The sequence below is a fragment of the Mobula birostris genome, chromosome 10 (assembly GCF_030028105.1).
Source record: "Mobula birostris isolate sMobBir1 chromosome 10, sMobBir1.hap1, whole genome shotgun sequence".
Taxonomy (NCBI): domain Eukaryota; kingdom Metazoa; phylum Chordata; class Chondrichthyes; order Myliobatiformes; family Myliobatidae; genus Mobula; species Mobula birostris.
Genome location: NC_092379.1, coordinates 147,830,827 through 147,854,949, shown reverse-complemented (window position 1 = coordinate 147,854,949; position 24,123 = coordinate 147,830,827). Strand labels below are relative to the sequence as shown.

Genomic DNA, 24,123 nt, shown 5'->3' with positions numbered 1-24,123 from the left:
CTGATCATAATGCATACTCTCTAAACCAGGCAGCATCCTGGTAAATCTCTTCTGTACCTTTTCCAGTGCTTCCACTTCCTTCCTATAGTGAAGCGACACAGCACTTCAAGTGTGGCCTAACCAGAGTTTTATAGAGCTGCATCATTACCTCGCGACTGTTAAACTCTATCCCTCGACTTATGAAAGCTAACACCCCATAAGCTTTCTTAACTACCCTATTTACCTGTGAGGCAACTTTCAGGGATCTGTGGACATGTACCCCCAGATCCCTCTGCTCCTCCACACTACCAAGTATCCTGCCATTTACTTTGTACTCTGCCTTGGAGTTTGTCCTTCCAAAGTGTACCACCTCACACTTCTCCGGGTTGAACTCCATCTGCCACTTCTCAGCCCACTTCTGCATCCTATCAATGTCTCTCTGCAATCTTCAATGATCCTCTACACTATACAACACCAACTTTTGTGTCGTCTGCAAACTTGCCAACTCACCCTTCCACCCCTACATCCTTGCTTGAAGGCAAGTATGCCTAATTGTTTCACCACTTTATCTATCTGCATCGCCGCTTCCAGAGAACTATGTACTTGTACCCATAAGTCTCTCTGTTGTACAACACTCTTCAGGGCCCTGCCATAAACTCTTAAGTCACTTGGCCAAATTAAATACCACCTGCTATTCCTTCACTCCCATCCTGTTAGACCACCTCCTTCACTGTCCAATATACCACTAAGTTTGATATAGCTGCAACATGCCTTTGTACTCCACTCCCCAACTGACAAAGACAGACTTACTGTGATCTTCTTTACCACCCTGTCTACTTGCCTGGCTACTTTTGGGCAGCTACAGACAGATCCCTCTGTAGATCAATGCTGTTAAGGGTTCTGTCATTAACTTTATATTTTCACCTTGTATCTGACTCCCAAAATGCAACACCTCACATTTGCGTGTATTAAATTCCATTTGCTTTTTCTCAGCCTTACCTGCAACTGATCTATATACACAAGAAAGTCTGCAGATGCTGGAAATCCAGAGGAGCAAAGAAAATGCTGCAAGAACTCGGCAGGTCAGGCAGCATCGATAGAGGGGAATGAACAGTCAATGCTTGGCTTGAAACTTGGACTGTTCATTCCTCTCCATAGTTGCTGTCTGACCTGCTGAGTTCCTACTGATGTATCCATAGACAATTTTCTTCACTGTTCATTACTTCATCAATCTGTGTTGTGGACAAATTTACTAATCTGTCCGTCTACATTTTTATCCAAGACATTTTGTATGTCACAAATGATGGGTTCCAGTACTGAAAGCACTAATGTTTGGAGACCTCCAGCAAGAATAACATTCTTCCTTCACTACTTTCTGTCTTATGATCAACCCAAACTACCACGTCACCATGGATCCCAAGCATCTGAATCTTATCAGACACACTTGGTCAGGCCCTGAGAATCTGTCCATCTTTATGTGCTTTTAGACCGCCAGCACCACCTCTTTTGTAATGTGATATTTCCCTCAGTACTGGCATGTGCAACTCTAGTACCTATCTAATTTTTTTCTCATTATATGATGACTTATAGAATGACTCCATGATGCGTTATTCTTGCAACTATACTCTAATCATATGGATTCTTTCCTTCATTTAGGAAGCCTTTTTCCACTACTGTATTAGCTGCCTTAATCTGTACTGCCATGTTGTATGTGTGACCATCTTTTTTCACTATATGTGTCTCAGAATATTGTGCTCTCCTTTACTGTTTTGAGTCTCTTGTCTGGTCAACAAGCAGTGGACAGTTCCTTTTCCTTTGTCTCTTTGTTTCAGATGGTGTGGTTGAACCACCTCGAGCAACTTTATGTACTCCTCAAGCTTGGCATAGCTGTCACAAGTTGATATATGTGCGACCTAATCCTAAAACGGGAGTACCTGTTGGACACTGGCCAATTCCTGAATCCTTTTGGCCGGATCAAAACTCCCCAACATTGGTGAGTATCAGTGACATAGGAAGTGATTATTTTCAGAAATTATTTGCTCCTTGACTAATTAATATTTTCTATTCAAATTAGTAATTTGAATATGTGGTTGACTCCAATATTGCACATAAAGAAAATACATTTAAAGGTCAGAAATTCAATGAAAGGGTTAACATATGAGGAGTGTTTGATGGCTCTAGTCCTGTACTTGCTGGAGTTTAGAAGAATGACAGAGGGATCTCATCAGGAAGGCTGGATCTGTCCTTGGCTACAACTCCGACTCTTTTGAGTTAGTGGTAGAGAGAAGGTCACTAAACAAACTTATCCATTATGGATAATCTGGCACATCCTCTCCATGACCTACTGAATAAGCAGCAGAGCACCCTTTCGAACAGACACATTCAGCTCCCCTGTTACAAGGGTTGTAACAGAAAATCTTTCCTACCAAATGCAATAGGCATATGCAACAATTAATCTTTGTGCAACAGGAGAACACATTTCATAATACAATAGTCTCTGTTTTATTATTTTGTACATTATTGTTGCACATTATTGCAAATTACTACACATTGGTAAATTATTGTGTATATTATTATTCTGTACTTTATTATTAGTTAAGTCTGCACACCGCTAAGTGTGTTTTTAAATGTTGCTGCAGTAATGACAGAATTTCCCACTCGGGATCAATAAAGTATTATTATCTTATTGAAACCTATCGAATGTTGAAAGGTCTAGATAGAATGAACTTGTAGAGGATGTTTCCTGTAGTACATGAGTCTGGGACTAGAGTACACAGCTTCCGAATAGAGGGGCATCTATTTAGAGCAAAGATGAGGAGAAATTGTTTGAGTCAGAGAGTGATGAATCTGTGGAATTCATTCCTACATACAGCCGTGGAGGCTGAGTCATCGGGTATAATTAAAGTGGAGGTTGATGGTTTCTGATTAGTCAGGATGCCAAAGGTTATGGGAAGAAGGAAGGAGGATGGGGTTGAAAGGGATAATAGATCAGCCATGATGGATGACAGAACATACTTGATGGGTTGGATGTCCTCATTCTACTCTGATGTCCTGTGTTCTTAACTCAAATTGATTAAAGAATCCAGGGAATATAGAAAAGTAATAAACAATCAAATAATCAGAATAATGTGAAATTCCAGATGCACAGGCCTGGTGTTTAGAAAGCTGTTTGAAAGAGTGACGAATAGAACTACAGTTTTAAACTCTCTGGTCCGGAATCTTCTGAATCTGTGGTACATACCTGTCTGAAATAACTAATTCTGAGTAAGATTCAAATAAAATCTAAAATTAACCAAGGTATCTACCAACCCTACCAGAGCAACCTTTGTGATCTCAGCTGACAGCATTCAGACTTGTGGGAGTTTCAGCTGGCTGACCGATATCTGAGCCCGAGCATGACTCAGGGAGTGTCTCTGGCTCAGAGGAAAATGATTGGGGACAATTTTTGCCATCCAGATAAGTGTTTCATCCTGTATTTCATAAAGTTCAATTGGCATTTAAAATCCAAAAGCCAGAAATCAGTAGCAGGTAGTTATTGGTGAAAAAAGCTAGGATGTCAGGTGAAGCTTTTGGATATAGCCTTGCCAGCATTGAGTGCTGTGAGATTCTGTATCTTTGACTATCTAGAATGTACTGGCTGAGTGAAAGGCGAATGCAGGTGTTCTCATGATTTTTAACACCTATTTAGACAAGCATTTGAACTGTCAAGGTATGTAAATCTATGGGTCAAGTGCTGGTAAATGGGATTGCTATGGATGGGTGTTTTCTGTTAAGGATGGGCGTGGTGGGCCAACAGACTCATTTCTTTGCTGTATCATCATTCTGGGGCTGAAGTGTACAGGGTGGTGTGCTAGTTTAGTGCAGCTGCAGAGGGTTGTAAGCTCAGCCAGCTTCATCATGAGCACTAACTTCCCCAGCATTAAGGTTATCTTCAAAAGGTGATGCTTCAAAATGGTGACATTAGTCATTAAAGACCCCTTTCTCCCAGGACATGCCCTCTTCTCATTGCTGCCATCAGGAGGCGGTACTGGAGCTTGAAGACACACTCAATGCTTCAGGAACGGCTTTTTCCCCACCACCATTAGATGGTGATACAGGTACCAAACCTGATTCTAATATTGGTGGGCCAGTGGTCTGGAGATTTTGAGGAACCAGCAGAGGAGGTCGATATGGAAGTAGCGGCAACTAGTTTGATGTGTAAAATGGAGAGTAAAGGCTAATACCTTCCATTTTGGTCACCTTGTCATAGGAAACACATTGTCAAGCTGAAAAGGTTGAAGAGGAGATTTACAGGGATGCTACTTGGACTAGAGTGCCTGAGTTGTAAAGAGAGGTTGGCCATGCTTATTCTTAGCACAGGGGAATGAGGGGTGACCTCAGTTTGTAAAATTGTGATGGGGTATGGATAAGATGGAAAGTCATAGTCTTTCTGCCAGGGTTAGAGTGTCCAAAACAGGAAGGGACAAATACAAGATTAGAGGGAGAGATTTAAAAGGGACCTGAGAGATAACTACTTTACATCAAGGGTAGTGAGTACTTGGAATGAGCTGCCAGAAGAAGTGGTCAGGCAGGTACAACTGCAACATTTAAGATACATTTAGATAGGTACATGGAGGGAGAGGGTCTTGGAGGGTTGTGGGCCAAATATGCCCAACTGGGAGTAAGAGGGAGGATACTTTTGGGCTGAAGGGCCTGACCTGTTTCTGTGCTGTGTGACTAAGTATGGGATGTCTGGAAATTGAAAATTAATAACAGAAACAAGGAATTGGCAGATACAGTAGTTAAAACCAATACTTTGCATGAGCCTTCATATATTGATTGATTGTCTAGAGTTTAGGTTTATTAATCTTGTATTTTAATTCAAATGATAGATGTGTTTTGATAACAAGCCCTTCTGCTCACTCTGCACCTATGTACCTACACTTGGTCTGTACTCTTTCATTCACATAGCACAGCAATGTTAAATATGCTCCATTTTGTTTGCTCCTCAGCCTCCACGTACAGCTCATCCTGTGGTAAGGTTCTCCTGTGCTGATTGTGAACCAATGGTCATTGATAAATTACCCTTTGATAAATACGAACTTGAACCTTCACCTTTGACTCAGTACATTCTGGAGCGCAAATCTCCTCACACCTGCTGGCAGGTAAGTGTATTACTGCAGTGGTGACTGCTTATTCTGTATTTATGCCTATAGTCTTTTCCTTTAGGTCATTCTCATATATATTCTTCCTGTAATATTGACAGGGAGTGGATAATTGAATGCTGTCTGCTACCCAACTGCAGAGTGCTCAGGTGGGTGATACACATCTACATATACCATGCCAGTAGAGTCCTTGTGCTCTTGTTAAGTCATCCATTTCAAGACTCTTCACCTCATCAAAACTGACTTGTGATTCCAGGTGCTGCTTTGATAGGAATGTTCTTCTCTGTTAGCTAGGTTCCATGTACCTGTATAGGTGATTATAAAGATCCTCTGTCATTGTTCGAAGAACAACAAGGTGTTCTCCAACTATCCTCACATATTTATTCATGAGCAGCATCTAGAAGAGCTTATCTGGGCATTTATACTATTGGTGTTTGTGGGAGCTTGTATATTCAGCTGAATTACAACCTTCCATTTATTAAATTTTGACCTTACAGGTGGTTCTGTGTATTCCAAGTCTATTATTATTGTAGCCATAGTTTATATTATCAGCCCATGAGATGGGTCCCCCATACATCAATTAGTTCTCAACCACAACTGCAAAATCTGTTTCTGCCCATGCTGACCAGTTGCCTCCACCAGTGGCTTACCATAATGTTGAGAAATCAACATTTCCTTAAACGAATGGGACATATGAAGTGCCAATGGATGGGACAGGTGTTGTGGCTGTAGTTTAAGGGAATTTGCTTGATGCTGGGCTCAGCAACTAAGATACTATGTCCAGCGGAATCTAATCTTCTGGGCCCAAGTTCAGCTCTGGATCCATCTCCAACTGTTTTGTTTTATAGATATTTGGTCGCGTTGTACATCTTATCAGCATAGATTGCAGCTTGAAAGAGCTGTTACAAGCACAATGCTAAGACTGTTGGAATTGCAACCCTTGCAACATTCTCCCTCTCAGATACTTTTGTTAGAGGCAGGTGTATGTGTAAACAAACGTACAATGGCTGTTGCTGGGGGGTTTGGAGCAATATCCCTTCCTGAGAGGCATAGAAAATGTTGCCTTGAGGTGTGAACATGTGTGGTGCGGGGGGTCTCTTACTCTGTTCTTCTGAGTAACTTCCTGCATTCTGCACTTTGCGAGGGAGAAGCATCACTCACATGTATCAGTATCGCAATGCAATAAAGGAAATTGCAGAGGCATGAGAGAAGAGCTTACCCAGGTGGATTGGAGGAGGATACGGGCAGGGCTGATGGCTGAAGTTCCTGGATGCAGGATAGATAATGTCCCACAGAAGTTGTTCTCACATGGCAGGGCTAGGCAACCACGGCTAATAAGGGAAGTTAAGGACTGCATAAAAGCCAAGGAAAGGGCATATAAGGTCACAAAAGTGAGTGGGAAGTTGGATGATTGGGAAGCTTTTAAAATCCAACAAAAGGTGTCACGTGATCGGCAACAATGAATATATTGAATCAGGATTTATAAACAAACAAGCATTTATTAAACCCTGATAAACAATGAAAAACAAACAAACGAAAACCCTAACCAGAAGTAAACAAATATGCGGCCATTCAGTAAACCGCTACTCAGTACTAACTCTTAAAGCGATAAATGCAAAATCAGTTCTTAAAGTGATAAATTCAAACACAGTTCTTCGAATGGTAAATTTTAAAGTCCAAGAGATTTATATAGTCAATTAGGAGAGACTTTCATGAAGTAACGAATTCCTCGAAGACACAATGTCACTGCCGCTCCCAACCGGATCCTGCCTTGTCTGCAGGAGTCACGACGACAGAAATAAAACGGTTTTAAAGGCACTGACCTCTTCCTCTGTACAATAGATCCTGCACAGCCTTTTCTGCCACTTTTAGCAGAAGCTATCTCATGCCGATCGCTCTTTCTTGAACGAATTCAATAATGGTCGATCCTTTCCAAACCCGTTGAACGTCTCCTTCAGGGTCCCATCTTCACTCTCCAATGTTACTGAAAAGATACATTAACAAACCTGGCAGCGATTGGTCAAACTGCTGGCCCAGACTTCTATACCTGACAATAGAACATAAAACTCGGTTTAAAATCAAAACTGTCATAATGCAAATATGCAACGGAGCGGAGTATCTCATTGACGTTCTAACTGGAAAACTAACTGCAGCACCAGGGGTCTTCCCTTTTATACCCGTGGTGAACATGTCATCACGTGACCTCACATCAGCGGGGAAATTACATCAGGTGACCTCCAAAAGACCATTACATCATTCTCACAAGAAAGTCACAATCTCCATGAGGTATGTAACAAAGGCAATAAAAAAGCTATAAGAAGGGAAAAGATGAAATATGAAGACAGACTAGCCAATAATATAAAGCAGGATACTAAGTTTTTTCAGTTATATCAGTACTAAAAAGGAGCTGAGAGTTGATATTGGACCACTGGAAAATGATGCTGGTGAGGTATCAGTTGGGGACAAAGAAATGGCGGATGAACGTAATGGGTACGTTACATCAGTCTTCTCTGTGGAAGGCACTAGCAGTGTGCTAGAGGTCCGTGAGTGTCAGAGAGCAGGAATAAGTGCTGTTGCTATTAAAAAGGAAAAAATGCTCTGCAAACTGAAAGATCTTAAGGTGGATAAATCACCTGGACCAGATGGACTACATCCCAGAACCCTGAATGAGGTTGCTAAAGAGATAATGGATGCATTGGTCATGATCTTTCAAGAATCACTTGATTCTGGCATGGTCCCAGAGGACTGGAAGATTGCAAATGTCTCTCCACTCTTTAAGAAGGGAGGAAGGCAAAAGAAAGGAAATTTCATAGAACATAGAATAGTACAGCACAGGACAGACCCTTTGGCCCACAATGTTTGGCTCACAAAGCTGGGTGGCAGTGTGAAATGTGAGGAGGATGTTATGAGAATGCAGGGTGACTTGGACAGGCTGGGTGGGTGGGCAGGTGCATGGCAGATGCAGTTTAATGTGGATAAATGTGAGGTTATCCACTTTGGTGGTAAGAACAGGAAGGCAGATTATTATCTAAATGGAATCAAGTTAGGAAAAGGGGAAGTACAACGAGATCTAGGTGTCCTTGTACATCAGTCACTGAAAGCAAGCATGCAAGTACAGCAGGCTGTGAAGAAAGCTAATGGCATGCTGGCCTTCATAACAAGGGGAATTGCGTATAAGAGCAAAGAGGTCCTTCTGCAGCTGTACAGGGCCCTGGTGAGACCACACCTGGAGTACTGTGTGCAGTTTTGGTCTCCAAATTTGAGGAAGGACATTCTTGCTATTGAGGGAGTGCAGCGTAGGTTCACGAGGTTAATTCCCGGGATGGCGGGCCTGTCATATGTCGAAAGATTGGAGCGACTGGGCTTGTATACTCTGGAATTTAGAAGGCTGAGAGGGGACCTTATTGAAACATATAAGACTATTAAGGGATTGGACACGCTGCAGGCAGGAAGCATGTTCCCGCTGATGGATGAGTCCAGAACCAAAGGCCACAGTTTAAGAATAAGGAGTAGGCCATTTAGAATGGAGTTGAGAAAAAACTTTTTCACCCAGAGAGTGGTGGATATATGGAATGCTCTGCCCCAGAAGGCTGTGGAGGCCAAGTCTCTGGATGCTTTCAAGAAAGAGATGGATAGAGCTCTTAAAGATAGTGGAATGAAAGGTTATGGGAATAAGGCAGGAACTGGATACTGATAGTGGATGATCAGCCATAATCACAGTAAATGGCGGTGCTGGCTCGAAGGGCCAAATGGCCTACTCCTGCACCTATTGTCTATTGACCCTTAAACTCTGCCTCCTATATAACCCCTCACCTTAAATTCCTCCATATACCTGTCTAGTAGTCTCTTAAATTTAAATTATAGGCTAGTTAGAGGAAGAGGATAAGACGTTAGAGAATAGGACCAATCAAGTGTGACATTGGAAAAGTGTGTATGGAAGCGGAGGAGATAGCAGAGGTACCTAATGAGTACTTTGCTTCAGTATTTGCTACGGGAGAGGATCTTGGCGATTGTAGGGATGACTTACTGCGGACTGAAAAGCTTGAGCATATAGACATTAAGAAAGCGGTGTGCTGGCGCTTTTGGAAAGCATCAAGTTGGATAAGTCACCAGGACTGGACAAGATGTACCCCAGGCTACTGTGGGAGGTAAGGGTGGAGATTGCTGAGCCTCTGGCGATGATCTTTGCATTATCAATGGGGACGGGAGAGGTTCCGGAGGATTGGAGGGTTGCGGATGTCGTTCCATTATTCAAGAAGGGGAGTAGATAGCCCAGGAAATTATAAACCAGTGAGTCTTACCTCAGTGGTTGGTAAGTTGATGGAGAAGATCCTGAGAGGCAAGATTTAAGAACATTTGGAGAGGCTTAATGTGATCAGGAATAGTCAGCACCAGGAATTCTGCAGATGCTGGAAGTTCAAGCAACACACATCAAAGTTGCTGGTGAACGCAGCAGGCCAGGCAGCATCTCTAGGAAGAGGTACAGTTGACGTTTCGAGCCGAGATTCTTCGTCAGGAGATGACCCTTCCTAGAGATGCTGCCTGGCCTGCTGCGTTCACCAGCAACTTCGATGTGTGTTGTAGGAATAGTCAGCACGGCTTTGTGAAAGGCAGGTCGTGCCTTACGAGCCTGATTGAATTTTCTGAGGATGTGACTAAACACATTGATGAAGGTAGAGTAGTAGATGTAGTGTACAGGTTTCCCTCACTATCTGAAAGTAGAGCGTCCCTATGAAACCATTTGTAAGCTGAAATGCCGTAAAGCGAAGAAGCAATTGCCATTAATTTATATGGGAAATATTTTTGAGTGTTCCCAGACCCAAAAAAAACCTACCAAATCATGCCACATAGCACATAAAACCTAAAATAACACTAACATATAGTAAAAGCAGGAATGATATGATAAATACACAGCCTATATAAAGTAGAAATAATGTATGTACAGTGTAGTTTCGCTTGCCAGAATCGGGAAGATTTAGCCAAAACTGACTTGTAGAAAAAAAAACGGCACGTACATGCATGCGCACACACCTGCCCGCGCAAGGCTCACGGTCACGGTAGTCTTTCTAGGGGTAAACACAAGTTTAAAGTGGGTGCCTTTTTTCGTAAAAGCGAAAATCCTCTTTCAGTTAGCGAAAACAGGTACTAATGTAGGTCTTTCGTAAAAGCGAAGTGGCGTAAAGCGACCTTTCATAAAGTGGGGGACACCTGTATGTGGATTTCAGCAAGGCATTTGACAAGGTACCCCATGCAAGGCTTATTGAGAGAGTAAGGAGGCATGGGATCCAAGGAGACATTGCTTTGTGGATCCAGAACTGGCTTGCCCACAGAAGGCAAAGAGTGGTTGTAGACAGGTCATATTCTGCATGAAGGTTGATTACAAGTGGTGTGCCTCAGGGATCTGTTCTGGGACCCCTACTGTTCGTGATTTTCATAAATGACCTAGATGTAGAAGTGGAGGGATAGATTAGTAAATTCGCTGATGACAGAAACGTTGGAGGTGCTGTGGATAAGGTGGGAGGCTGTCAGAGGTTACAGCGGGACATTGATAGGATGCAAAACTGGGCTGAGAAGTGGCAGATGGAGTTCAACCCAGATAACTGTGAAGTGGTTCATTTTGGTAGCTCAAATATGATGACAAAATATAGTATTAATGGTAAGGCTGTTGGCAGTGTGGAGGATCAGAGGAGTCTTGGGGTCTGAGTCCATAGACACTCAAAGCTGCTGCGCTGGTTGACTCTGTGGTTAAGAAAGCAATTGGTGCATTGGCCTTCATCAATCGTGGGATTGTGTTTAGGAGTTGAGAGGTAATATTGTAGCTATATAGGACCCTGGTCAGACCTCACTTGGAATACTGTGCTTTGTACTAGTTGCCTCACTATAGGAAGGATGTGGAAACCATGGAAAGGGTGCAGAGGAGATTTACAAGGATGTTGCCTAGATTGTGGAGGATGCCTTATGAGAAAAGGTTGAGTGAACTCGGCCTTTTCTCCTTGGAGCGACGGAGGATGAGAGGTGACCTGATAGAGGTGTATAAGATGATGAGGGGTATTGATCGTGTGGATAGTCAGAGGCTTTTTCCCAGTGGTGAAATGGCTAGCACGAGAGGGCACAGTTTTAAGATGCAGGGAAGCAGGTACAGAGGAGATGTCAGGGGTAAGTTTTTTTACGCAGAGCGTGGTGAGTGCGTGGAATGGGCTGCCAGCGACAGTGGTGGCGGCGGATATGATAGGGTCTTTTAAGAGACTCCTGGACAGCTGCATGTAGCTTAGAAAGATAGAGTGCTATGGGTAACCCTAGGTAATTTCCAAGGTAAAGACGTGTTCGGCACAGCTTTGTGGGCTAAAGAGCCTGTATTGAACAGCAGTAGGTTTTCTATGTTTCTAGTTAGCTTTACCTCAGTAGGTTGGAAAAGTGTTGTAGTCTATTATTAAGGATGAGGTTTTGGGGTGCCTGCAGACTGAGTTGGCAAAGTCAGCATGGTTTCTGAAGGGAAATCTTGTCTGACAATCTGTTGCAGTTCTTTGAGGAAGTAACAAGCAGGGTGGACAAAGGAGAGGCAGTGGATGTCACTTACTCGGATTTTCAGAAGGTGGTTGATAAGGTGCCGCACATGAGCTACTTAAGAAGATAAAATCCTATGGCATTACAGGAAAGATACTGGCATGACCTACTGCCAGGGGGCAGCAAGTGAGAATAAAGGGGGGCCTTTCCTGGTTAGCTGCCTGTGACTATTGGTGTTTTTCAAGGGTTAGTATTGGGACCACTACTTTTGACATTGTTTGTCAATAATTTGGATAATGGAATTGAGGGCTTTGTGGCAAAATTTGTGGAGGATATGAAGGTAGGTGGAGGGGTAGCTAGTGCTGAGGAAGCAATGCGATTGCAGCAGGACTTAGGCAAAAATGTGGCAGATTGAATACAATATTGGAAAACGTACAATAATGCATTTTGGTAATAGTCTACACTATTGTTCCTTTTATCTAAATGGGGAGAAGGTTCAAACATCAGAGGGGCATTGGAGTCCTGGTGCATGACTCCCAGATTAATTTACTCGTTGTGTCTGTGATAAGAAAGAGAAATGCAATGTTGGCATTTCTTTCAAGGGAAATAGGCATTGATCGTGTGGATAGCCAGAGGCTTTTTCCCAGGGCTGAAATGGCTAACACAAGTGCCTGGAAGTAGGTACCAGGGGGATGTCAGAGGTAAGTTATTTTTTACCCAGACTGGTGGTGTGTGGAATGCACTGCCAACGACAGTGGCAGAGGCGGGTATAATAGGGTCTTTTAAGAGACTCTTCAGTACATAGAGCTTAGAAAAATAGAGGGCTATGCGGTAGGGTAATTCTAGGCAGTTTCTAGAGTAGGTTACATGGTCGGCACAACATTGTGGGCCGAAGGGCCTGTAATGTGCTGTAGATTTCTATGATTCTATGATAAAAGCAAGGAGATGACATTGAGGCTTTATAAGACACTAGTCAGGCTGCACCTGGAGTATTGTCAACACTTTTGGGCCCCGTATCACAGAAAGGATGTGTGTCATTGGAGAGAGTCCAGAGGAGGTTCAGGAGGATGATCTGGGAATGAAGGGGTTAACATGTGAGGAGCATTTTGCAACTTTGGACCTTTACTCACTGGAATTTAGAAGAACGCGGGTGGGTGGGGGGGGGGGGCGGGAGATTGCACTGAAACCTCCCGAATGTTAAAAGGATCAGATAGGGTGGATGTAGAGAGGATGTTTCCCATGGTGGGGGTATCCAGAACTAGAGGGCACAGCCTCAGAATTGAGGGGCAACCAATTAGAATAGAAAACACGAGGAAATCTGCAGATGCTGGAACTTCAAGCAACGCACATAAAAGTTGCTGGTGAACTCAGTAAGCCAGGCAGCATCTCTAGGAAGAGGTACAGTCGACGTTTTGGGCCGTCTCGGATCCGAAATGTTGACTGTACCTCTTCCTAGAGATGCTGCCTGGCCTGCTGCATTCACCCTGCAACTTTTATGTGTAATTAGAATAGAGGTATGGATGAATTTTTTAGCGAGAGAGTAGTGAATCTGTGGAGCTCTGCCACAAACTTCAGTGGAGGCCAAGTCTGTGGGTATATTTAAGGCGGAAGTTGATAGTTTCCTGATCGGTCAGAAGATCAAAGGATATGACAGGAAAGCGGTTGTATGGGATTGAGTGGGATTCAGAATCAGCCATGATGGAATGAAGCAGCAGATTTCATGGGCTGAATAGCTTAATTCTGCTCCTATGTCAAGGCTTGTGGTCTAACCTGGTTAAACTATAATTCTGTGTGAGTATTCAGAAAGTGGTTGGCCTTGTCTCCTGCAGGGGCTGATGGCCATTTTCCCAGTTAGAGCTCTAGCACGGGGAGTTAATTCGCAGATTGATTTATCATCACAAAATTTTCAGAGCTCTGTGTCTTCAGCCACTCTGATTTCAAGTATAATCACTGTGTTTAATTGCACCATGCCAATAGGTCGACTGTAAATGTGCAGAGTACTACAGGATTGGAAAGATAACTAAATGCTGTTCTGTTCAAGTACAGTTAGGGCTGGCAATAATTAATGATTCTCTAATGTGAATTAAATTGGTTGTATTTGGTTGACTTCAGGATAATGAAACTAAGTCCTTGCGTGCGAAGGAAGGCACTAAAGAATTGAGAATCAGTATTCCTGTTAAAATCAGTTTGGAATTACTGCAATCCATTCAAGCGCCATGATAAATGATTTATATTCCATATATATTTGGATCATTGATGTATTCAGTACAGTGAGGCCAATCAACCCATTGTCGTCTCCAGCTGTTTTGAAATTAATTCTACTTTCTTGTTCTTTCTCATGTACTTTTTAATCTCCTTTGAATATTCCTTTCAAATAACACCATTAATTCATTGTTTATATGCAGTTCTTTGCTTTGCTAATTTTCTTTTAAACTCTTTTCCCAGGTATTTGTGAGCAATAGTGGAAAATACAGTGACCTGGGACACCCATTTGGTTACCTGAAGGCAAGCACAACATTAACCTGTGTGAATTTCTTTGTAATGCCTTACAATTACCCAGTACTACTCCCACAGCTTGGTATGTTCATTACAACTTAAACTATGCAATTGTAAAGTATGTTATAATTGTCAGTAAAAAAAAAACAACCATTTAAAGAAGATGTAGATTTATTTATTGTGCATTTTGCATAGGGCCAGCTTATATTGAATCAAGTTCAATGCTCAGGCTGATATTAACCTGCACTTTATCTTCTTTGGATGCAAAAGATTGAAAGAGTAGGTCTGTTTTACCTGGGAAGCAGAGCAGCTGTATGAGGTGAGTAGGTGGCATAAGCTGAGGCCCAGCCACTGGAACCTGATGGCCTTCAATTCCATGTTTGTAGTCAAGAGACTTTTTAAAATAAATAACACATGATATTAAAAATTAGCTTTACAAAGAAATTGGACTAATAATGGCTTAAAATGCTTAAAAGTAATTGAAACCTTAAAATAATTCACTTACCTGGCACTTCTACAGAGTTAGGAGCACTATATGAGTAGCATCTGTAGCCAGCAAATACAAGCATAACACTGAGGGGGAATGAATGCGAAGTGCAATCTGTCCTTCCAGCTCTATTCAGGCACATCTGTCTTTGCAGACTTGCACGTTTGGTCATGTATATGCAGAAGTTCAAGATCATCTGATTTGTGAACAGCTGACACAGGTATAGAACTACTGATGCCAGTTTGCTCAGTTCCATGCTTGAACCAGAGAGGGGCTAATATCCTTGCAGGGAAATTTGCTAATACTACATGGAGGGTTTAAACTAGATTGGTAGGGGATTGGAACTCTGAACAAGTCATGGGTAAAGGGAGCAGCCAGCCAGAGTAAGTTTAGTAATTGGGATAGTTAGGGCACAGTGAAGGGAAGGAAAGGAATATTCATTTGAACTGCATTATTTCTGTCAGGTCTTCCCGCATCCTCCGTCACTCCAGAGAAACAGCCCAAGTTTGTCTAACCTCCCTTTATAGCACAATACCTTCTCATTCAGGCACCATCCGGGCAAACCTGCAACCTGTCCAAAGCCTCTACATCGTTCCAATGATGGGGCAATCAGAATGGAATGCAATCTTCCACATGCACCTTGCCTCAGCTCTATAAATCTGCAACACAATTTTCTGGCTCTTCAACTTAATAGCCTGACTAATAAAAGCAAGCATATCATAGTCTTTCTTTACTACCCTTCCTACCCATGCAGCACTATCAGTGAGCTATGAACTTGAATTCAATTGAAACTTCTGTACATCAATGCTCCAAATGATCCTGCCACTTTCGTTTTGGCCTTTAACTTACCGAAACGCACCATCTCATATTTCTAAATACCCCACAGTTAGTGGTTTGTCTCCTGACATTCCTAAGCCTTTCCACTATCTATGAAAGAAGTCAAGAGGATGATGGATTACTCTCCACAGGGCTAGTTTAGTAATAGATTATTAAATTTTGTAAAGGTTTAATTGATTGATTCCTAGAATGGCAGGGCTGACTTGAAGAGGTTGGATCAATTAGGCCTATTTTCATTGGAGTTCAAAAGAATGAGAAGAAACTTCATTTAAAAAAAACGCATAAAGTCCTGACTGGTTATTTCTGACTAGATCCTGATGGCTGAGGAGAGTTATATCCTCGGGTATCAAATGTGCTACTTAGAATTGAGATCAAGAGAGGTTTCTTTATGCTAAGGGCACTGAGCTTGTGAAATTTTCTACTGCAGAAAATGATGCACATTAAATATATTTTTCTTGATAGTGAAGAGATAAGGGTCACTCGGAGAGTGCACCAACAAGGGACTCGAGTGGAGGATGGTGACATGTTCCTATTTTCTGTGTTTTCTGGTACGGCCAAATAATATATGCAATTTTAACAGTGTATGTTTTTAATTAAAATCATTTAGATGTGTTGATATGGGGATCATTTGGTTGTGTACTGTTATGTTCTAAGCTATTTTGGTTTACAGACCGGATTAATTTGCGTTACAGATGATCTGCTCAAAGTGCACAAACTAAAACCAAACCTGAAGTGGCGTCAAACCTTTGATAATTACTTGAAGATTATGCCTCCATACTACCTGTTGGTATGTTGTAAATGCTGAAAACACGTCAGCTTTTGTCTGTTTACCTGTCCTAGAGATGGCAAATGAGAAATGTATATTCCAGTGCTGACCAGTGGTGCTCTTCTACCCCAACATGTCCAAGTTAGTCAGTGGGTGTTTTACTATCCTAATGTTTCCACGATGACCACGGGTGTTCTATCCTAACGTGTCCATGCTGACTGCGGGTGTTCTGTCCTAACGTTTCCACGCTGACCATGGGTGTTTTATTCTAACGTTTCCACGCTGACCACAGGTGTTCTATCCTAATGTGTCCACGCTGACCACGGGTGTTCTTCTATCCTAATGTGTCCACGCTGACCAGTGGGTTGTCTTTTACCCCAACGTGTCCATGCAGATCGGTGATGTTCTTCTGTCCCACCATGTTCAAGTTGACTAATGGCTGATCTATACCAACATGTCCATGTTGACCAGTGGAGCTCTGTCCCAGCGTGTCCTTGTTGACCAGTAGCGTTCTTCTATCCCGGTGTGTCCATGCTGACCAGTGGGTGTTGTATCCCAATGTGTCCATGCTGATCAGTGCGTGATATACTATCCCACTGTGTCCGTGGTGACCATTGGGCATCCTTCTATCCCAAGGGTGTCCATGCTGACAATTGGCTCTCTTCTAACCCATTCTATTCAAATGTGTCCATCCCGACCAGTGGGTGTCCTTCTATCCCGACCAGTGGGTGTCCTTCTATCCCCAACGCGTCCATGCTGACCAGTGAGTGTTCTGCTATCACAATGTGTCCAGGCTGATCAGTGGCTCTCTTTTATCCCAATGTGTCCCAGTTGACTAGTGGCTGCTCTATCCCAACATGTCCATGTAGACCAGTGGGTGTTCTTCTTTCCCATTGTGTTCATGCTGACCAGTGACATTCTTCTATTCCAACGTGTCCTTGCTGACCAGTGGTGTTCTTCTATTCCAGCGTATCTGTGCTGACCAGTGTGTGATCTTCTATCCCATCATCCAGTATTTGGTCCATAGCGTTCCATGCCTAAGCTATTCAAGTGATCATTAAGACACATCCTAAATGCTGTTTGCGACCCAGCTTCAACCACTCTCAGACAATGTATTCCAAATACTTGCCCCTCTCCGGGTAAAGAAAGAGGCCCTCCTATCACTGCTGAATCTCTTTTCCTTGCCCTTTGCGGTAAATGCCCCTTTCCTTCCCTTCACTCTTTATATTGTCTACGTCCTCCCAATCTTTCAATCTAGACAAAGGTTTTTGACCCAGAACGTTGGCTGTCCATTTCCTTCCACCGATGCTGCATTCCTTCACTTGTTTGTGTTCCTTCCAGATTCTCTTATGTCATCAGTATGTTGCCTGGATTAGAGTATTAGCAATAAGGACTGCTGGACTTTTTTTTTCCTCTGCAGTGTTGGAGGCTGCAGAGCCACCTAAAAGAAGTATATAAAATTGAGAGGTATGGACAGTAAATGAATTCTTTACGCAGGGTAGAAAAGTTAAATATAGAGAGCAGAGCATTAAGGTGAGAGGGTGAAAGTTTAACAGAGATCTACACAGTAAGTGGTTTTTGACAGTGTAGTAGGTGCCAGGGGAGGTGGTGGAAGCAGATCTAAGAGGCATTTAAACAGGTATTTGAACAGATAGGGGTGGTTCTTAGGGGGAAATGTCATTATTGTGAGTGGTGATTCACTTTAGTGACATCTTGAGGCGGACTCGTGGTGAAGCTAGATGGATAGGATTGCATATTCCCCTTCAGCCTGCTACTACTGAGAATCGCAATTGTTTCCAAGGTCTTTACAGTTAATAGATGTTTTAATGCAATTGAACAATCTATCTCTGCTTAAAACCGATGGAAATAATGCCGATTGTGGCAGGTCTTCTTGTTGGACTCCTTGAAGGAAATGTGGCTGCCTGTCTGGGCTAAGTACGTTTAAAAAAAAACTAGGTTTTCGACTCCCAGTACAGGCTATATTGCTGGCAAACAATCTCTGATAAATAAAATTGGCAATCTCAGAGCTAGGGTATTGTATCAGAGAGACATGAGGACCACTGCGTCCTCTGCTTCACAGAATTCTGTTTAACCTTCTCTGTACCAGGGATACTATTACAGCTGCAGAAAGGGTGGGTAATGTAGCAAGAAGCTCTTTTGAGTCAGTATGGGTGGGAGTCAGGAACAGGAAGGGAGCAGTTACTCTATTGGGGGTATTCTATAGGCCCCCTGGTGGCAGCAGAGATACAGAGGAGCAGATTGAGAGGCAGATTTTGGAAAGGTGCAAAAATAACAGGGTTGTTATCATGGGTGACTTTAACTTCCCTAATATTGATTGGCACCTGATTAGTTCCAAGGGTTTAGATGGGGTAGAGTTTGTTAAGTGTGTCCAGGATGGATGACAGGCCGAGTAGGGGGAATGCCATACTAGATCTAGTACTAGGTAATGAACCGGGTCAGGTCACAGATCTCTCAGTGGGTGAGCATCTGGGGGACAGTGACCTCTACTTCCTGGCCTTTAGCATTATCATTTAAAAGGATAGAATCAGAGAGGACAGGAAAATTTTTAATTGGGGAGGGGCAAATTATGAGGCTATAAGGCTAGAACTTATGGGTGTGAATTGGGATGATGTTTTTGCAGGGAAATGTACTATGGACATGTGGTCGATGCTTAGGGATCTCCTACAGGATGTTAGGGATAAATTTGTCCCGGTGAGGAAGATAAAGAATGGTAGGGTGAAGGAACCATGGGTGACAAGTGAGGTGGAGAATCTAGTCAGGTGGAAGAAGGCAGCATACAGGAGGATTAGGAAGCAAGGATCAGAGGGGTCCATTGAGGGATATAGGGAAGCAAGAAAGGAGTTTAAGAAGGGGCTGAGAAGAGCAAGAAGGGGGCATGAGAAGGCCTTGGCGAGTAGAGTAAAGGAAAACCCCAAGGCATTCTTCAATTATGTGAAGAACAAGAGGATGACAGGAGTGAAGGTAGGACCGATTAGAGATAAAGGTGGGAAGATGCGCCTGGAGGCGGTGGAAGTGAGCGAGGTCCTCAATGAATACTTCTCTTCGGTATTCACCAATGGAAGGGAACTTGATGACGGTGAGGACAATATGAGTGAGGTTGATGTTCTGGATCATGTTGATATTAAGGGAGAGGAGGTGTTGGAGTTGTTAAAATACATTAGGATGGATAAGTTCCCAGGGCCTGACGGAATATTCCACAGGCTGCTCCATGAGGTGAGGGAAGAGATTGCTGAGCCTCTGGCTAGGATCTTTATGTTCTCGTTGTCTACGGGAATGGTACCAGAGGATTGGAGGGAGGCGAATGTTGTCCCCTTGTTCAGAAAAGGTAGTAGGGATAGTCTGGGTAATTACAGACCAGTGAGCATTACGTCTGTGGTGGGAAAGCTGCTGGAAAAGATTCTTAGAGATAGGATCTCTGGGCATTTAGAGAATCGTGGTCTGATCAGAGACGGTCAGCATGGCTTTGTGAAGGGCAGATCGTGTCTGACAAGCCTGATAGAGTTCTTTGAGGAGGTGACCAGGCATATAGATGAGGGTAGTGCAGTGGATGTGATCTATATGGATTTTAGTAAGGCATTTGACAAGATTCCACACTGTAGGCTTATTCAGAAAGTCAGAAGGCATGAGATCCATGGAAGTTTGGCCATGTGGATTCAGAATTAGCTTGCCTGCAGAAGACAGAGGGTCATGGTGGAGGGAGTACATTCGGATTGGAGGGTTGTGACTAGTGGTGTCCCACAAGGATCGGTTCTGGGACCTCTACTTTTCGTGATTTTTATTAATGACCTGGATGTGGGGGTGGAAGGGTGGGTTGGCAAGTTTGCAGATGACACGAAGGTTGGTGGTGTTGTAGATAGTGTAGAGGATTGTCGGAGATTGCAGAGAGACATTGATAGGATGCAGAAGTGGGCTGAGAAGTGGCAGATGGAGTTCAACCCAGAGAAGTGTGAAGTGGTACACTTTGGAAGGACAGACTCCAAGGCAGAGTACAAAGTAAATGGCAGGATACTTGGTAGTGTGGAGGAGCAGAGAGATCTCGGAGTACATGTCCACAGATCCCTGAAAGTTGCCTCACAGGTAGATAGGGTAGTTAAGAAAGCTTATAGAGTGTTAGCTTTCATAAGTCGAGGAATAGAGTTTAAGAGTCATGGGGTAATGATGCAGCTGTATAAAACTCTGATTAGGCCACATTTGGAGTACTCTGTCCAGTTCTGGTCGCCTCTCTGTGGGAAAGATGTGGAAGCATTGGAAAGGGTACAGAGGAGATTTACCAGGATGCTGCCTGGTTTAGAGAGTATGGATTATGATCAGAGATTAAGGGAGCTGGGGCTTTACTCTTTGGAGAGAAGGAGGATGAGAGGAGACATGATAGAGGTATACAAGATATTAAGAGGAATAGATAGAGTGGGTAGCCAGCGCCTCTTCCCCAGGGCACCACTGCTCAATACAAGAGGACATGGCTTTAAGGTAAGGGGTGGGAAGTTCAAGGGGGATATTAGAGGAATATTTTTTACTCATAGAGTGGTTGGTGCGTGGAATGCACTGCCTGAGTCAGTGGTGGATGCAGATATACTAGTGAAATTTAAGAGACTACTGGACAGGTATATGAAGGAATTTAAGGTCGGGGGGTTATATGGGAGGCAGGGTTTGAGGGTCGGCACAACATTGTGGGCCGAAGGGCCTGTACTGTGCTGTACTATTCTATAAGCCTCTATAAGTACCAGCCTTGGTGATTCAGATTGATAGGTTCACTATACACTGTCAGGATTGGACTGTCGAGTCTCAAAAGCAGAGGTGGAAGTGTGTGCCTCACGATCAACATCTCATGGTGTACTAATGTGTCAGTGATGTCCCACCAGACTTGGAATTAAGTGCCAGCCAATTTACCTGCCGTGGGGGAGACTTTGGTAGCGGTGTACATTCCACCTCAAAGGTTCAATTTATTGTCAGAGAAATGTATACAATATACATGCTGCAATGCTTTTTCTTTGCAAAACTTCCACGAAAACACAGAAGTACCCCAAGAATGAATGACAGTTAAACGTGAGCACCTCAAAGTCCCCCACCCAAGCTTCCCCTCCCACGTGTACGTGGCGGCAAACAACCCCCCCCACCAGCAAAACAAAATGCTCACCCGCTACTAAGCACAAACGTGAGCGAAACGATAGCAAAGACACAGACCTTGCAGTTACCCCAAAGACTATCGCAATTCATCTGGCATTTGGCAATCCAAATGTTCTCTCTGTCCCTCATAAGAGAGAGGGAAGTGTCCTCCCATTTTCACAGCAAGCGGGAGACATAGCAACAACCTGCTGGTTTATGATGTTAAGAAGTCCTTTCCTTGGCTTCTTGTGAGCTCTGTGCCCGAAGATCGCAAAGACCTCAGGTCTTCGGGGCCACAGCAAAAGATTTTTCGACCTTTCTGATGACACATGAGTCTCCTGCCGTGACATCGACCCTCGATCCGCCCGTATCCAGAGCCCCGAGATCTTAGGCTTCCAAACACAAGGCTGCCTCTCAGGCCTAACCCTTGGTGTGCTGAACATCGGTTGGTCCTGAAACCCCGAGAACAAGTCCCATTCCTGCAAAGAACCAAAGTCAATGTATAACTACAGGTCAGGTTCTTTAAAAGAACTCTGGAAGGGAAAAATAAAGATATTAAAGATGGGAATAGAGAAGTTTCCAAAGATGCTAACAAAGTAGTTGCTGTTTAGCACCATCTTAACTCCGCTTCCGTCTCTGCTTCAGGCCGGTATCTAGATGATCTGAGCAATGTGATCAGCACAGCCTAAAATCTTCACCATCATTTTGGGGGATTTTACCCAGGCCAGCCTGAAAAAGTCACTAAATAATTATCATCAACAAATCACTTGTGGTACCAGAAAACTCCCCCACTCTTGATGGGGGAGTAACCACTGTTACTCCCCCATCAAGAGTGCTTACCGTGCTATTCCATCCCACACTTCAAAGTCTGATCACCTGGCTGTGCTTTTACTCCGAGTATATGCAGAGACTGAGCAGCGAGGACCAAGAAGGAATGGATAAGGGAAGCACAGGAGCACTTACAAGACTTCTTTGAATTGGTGTCAAGAAAATCTAATCAAGAAGAGCTTACGAAAGGTTCAAAAACCAAGTTAATGATAGGAATCTAGAAGATTATAAGGCTAGCAGGAAGGAGCTTAAGAATGAAATGAGGAGAGCCAGAAGGGGCCATGAAAAGGCATTGACGGACAGGATTAAAGAAAACTCCAAGGCATTCTACAGGTATGTGAAGAGCAAGAGGCTAAGACGTGACAGAATAGGACAATCTGGTGTGTGACAGTGGAAAAGCGTGTATGGAACCAGAGAAAATAGCAGAGGTACTTAATGAATAATTTGCTTCAGTATTCACTACAGAAAAGGATCTTGGTAATTGTAGGGATGACTTGCAGTGGATTGAAAAGCTTGAGAATGTAGATATTAAGAAAGGGGGTGTGCTGGAGCTTTTGGAAAGCATCAAGTTGGATATGTCACCAGGTCTGGACGGGATGTACCCCGGGCTGCTGTGGGAAGCGAGGGAGGAGATTGCTGAGCCTCTGGCAATGATCTTTGCATCATCAATGAGGACGGGAGAGGTTCCGGAGGATTGGAGGGTTGCTGATGTTGTTCCCTTATTCAAGAGAGGACATAGAGATAGCCCAGGAAATTATAAACCAGTGAGTCTTACTTCAGTGGTTGGTAAGTTGATGGAGAAGATCAAGTCAAGTCAAGTCACTTTCATTGTCATTTCAACCACAACTGCTGGTACAGAACATAGTGAAAATGAGACAACATTTTCCAGGACCATGGTGCTACATGAAATGATACAAAAACTACACTGAACTGTGTAAGAAAAAACACAAAAACTACACTAGACTAGAGACCTATCCAGGACTGCATAAAGTGCACAAAACAGTGCAGGCACTACAATAAATAATAAACAAGACAGAAGGCACAGTAGAGGGTATAGTAGGTTGGTGTCAAGCCAGGCTGTGGGTATTGAGGAGTCTGATGGCCTGGGGGAAGAAACTGTTACATAATCTAGTCGTGAGATCCCGAATGCTTCGGTGCCTTTTTCTAGGTGACAGGAGGGAGAAGAGCTTATATGAGGGGTGCGTGGGGTCCTTCAGAAGCAGGAGTTATGAACATTTGGAGAGGCATAATATGATTAGGAATAGTCAGCATGGCTTTGTGAAAGGCAGGTCGTGCCTTACGAGCCTGATTGAATTTCTTGAGGATGTGACTAAACACATTGATGAAGGTAGAACTGTAGAAGTAGTGTATATGGATTTCAGCAAGGCATTTGATAAGGTACACCACGCAAGGCTTATTGAGAAAGTAAGGAGGCATGGGATCCAAGGGGACATTGCTTTGTGGATCCAGAACTGGCTTGCCCACAGAAGGCAAAGAGTGGTTGTAGACAGGTCATATTCTGCATGGAGGCTGGTGACTACATGCATGGTGTGTTGCCTCCCAGGTGCCAGGGTGCAGGATGTCTCGGATTAGGTTCAGAATATTCTGAAGGGAGAGGGCGAGCAGCCAGTTGTCTTGGTACATGTTGGTACCAATGACATAGATAGGAGAAGGGAGGAGGTCCTGAAGAGAGATTCCGGGAGTTAGGAAGGAAGCTGAGAAGCAGGACCTCCAGGGTAGTAATCTCAGGATTGCTACCTGTGCCACGTGCTAGCGAGGGCAAGGATAGTAGGATCAGGCAGATGAATGCGTGGCTGAGAGACTGGTGCAGGGGGCAGGGCTTCAGATTCTTCGATCATTGGGATCTCTTCTGGGGGAAGTATGACCTGTTCAAAATGGATGGGTTACACCTGAACCCGAAGGGGACCAATATCCTGGCGGGAAGGTTTAATAGAGCT

The 24,123-nt window shown here is 43.5% G+C and overlaps 1 protein-coding gene across 13 annotated transcripts in view; it reads left to right on the top strand.

Annotated features, from left to right (window-relative positions):
* Nucleotides 1-24,123, top strand: part of ints6l (integrator complex subunit 6 like) — a 194,740-nt gene that overhangs the window by 64,222 nt on the left and 106,395 nt on the right. For 7 of the 13 annotated variants that reach the window (XM_072271087.1, XM_072271090.1, XM_072271086.1 and 4 more), the window contains 4 exons: nt 1,812-1,972; nt 4,971-5,123; nt 14,073-14,205; nt 16,140-16,234. In XM_072271087.1, coding sequence (XP_072127188.1) covers nt 1,812-1,972; nt 4,971-5,123; nt 14,073-14,205; nt 16,140-16,234 — 542 coding nt within the window. Of the gene's footprint in view, nt 1-1,811; nt 1,973-4,970; nt 5,124-5,224; nt 5,273-14,072; nt 14,206-14,764; nt 14,831-15,909; nt 15,996-16,139; nt 16,235-24,123 lie in introns of those variants that run through there. The other 6 variants (XM_072271093.1, XM_072271094.1, XR_011887599.1 and 3 more) reach the window with 6 other exon arrangements.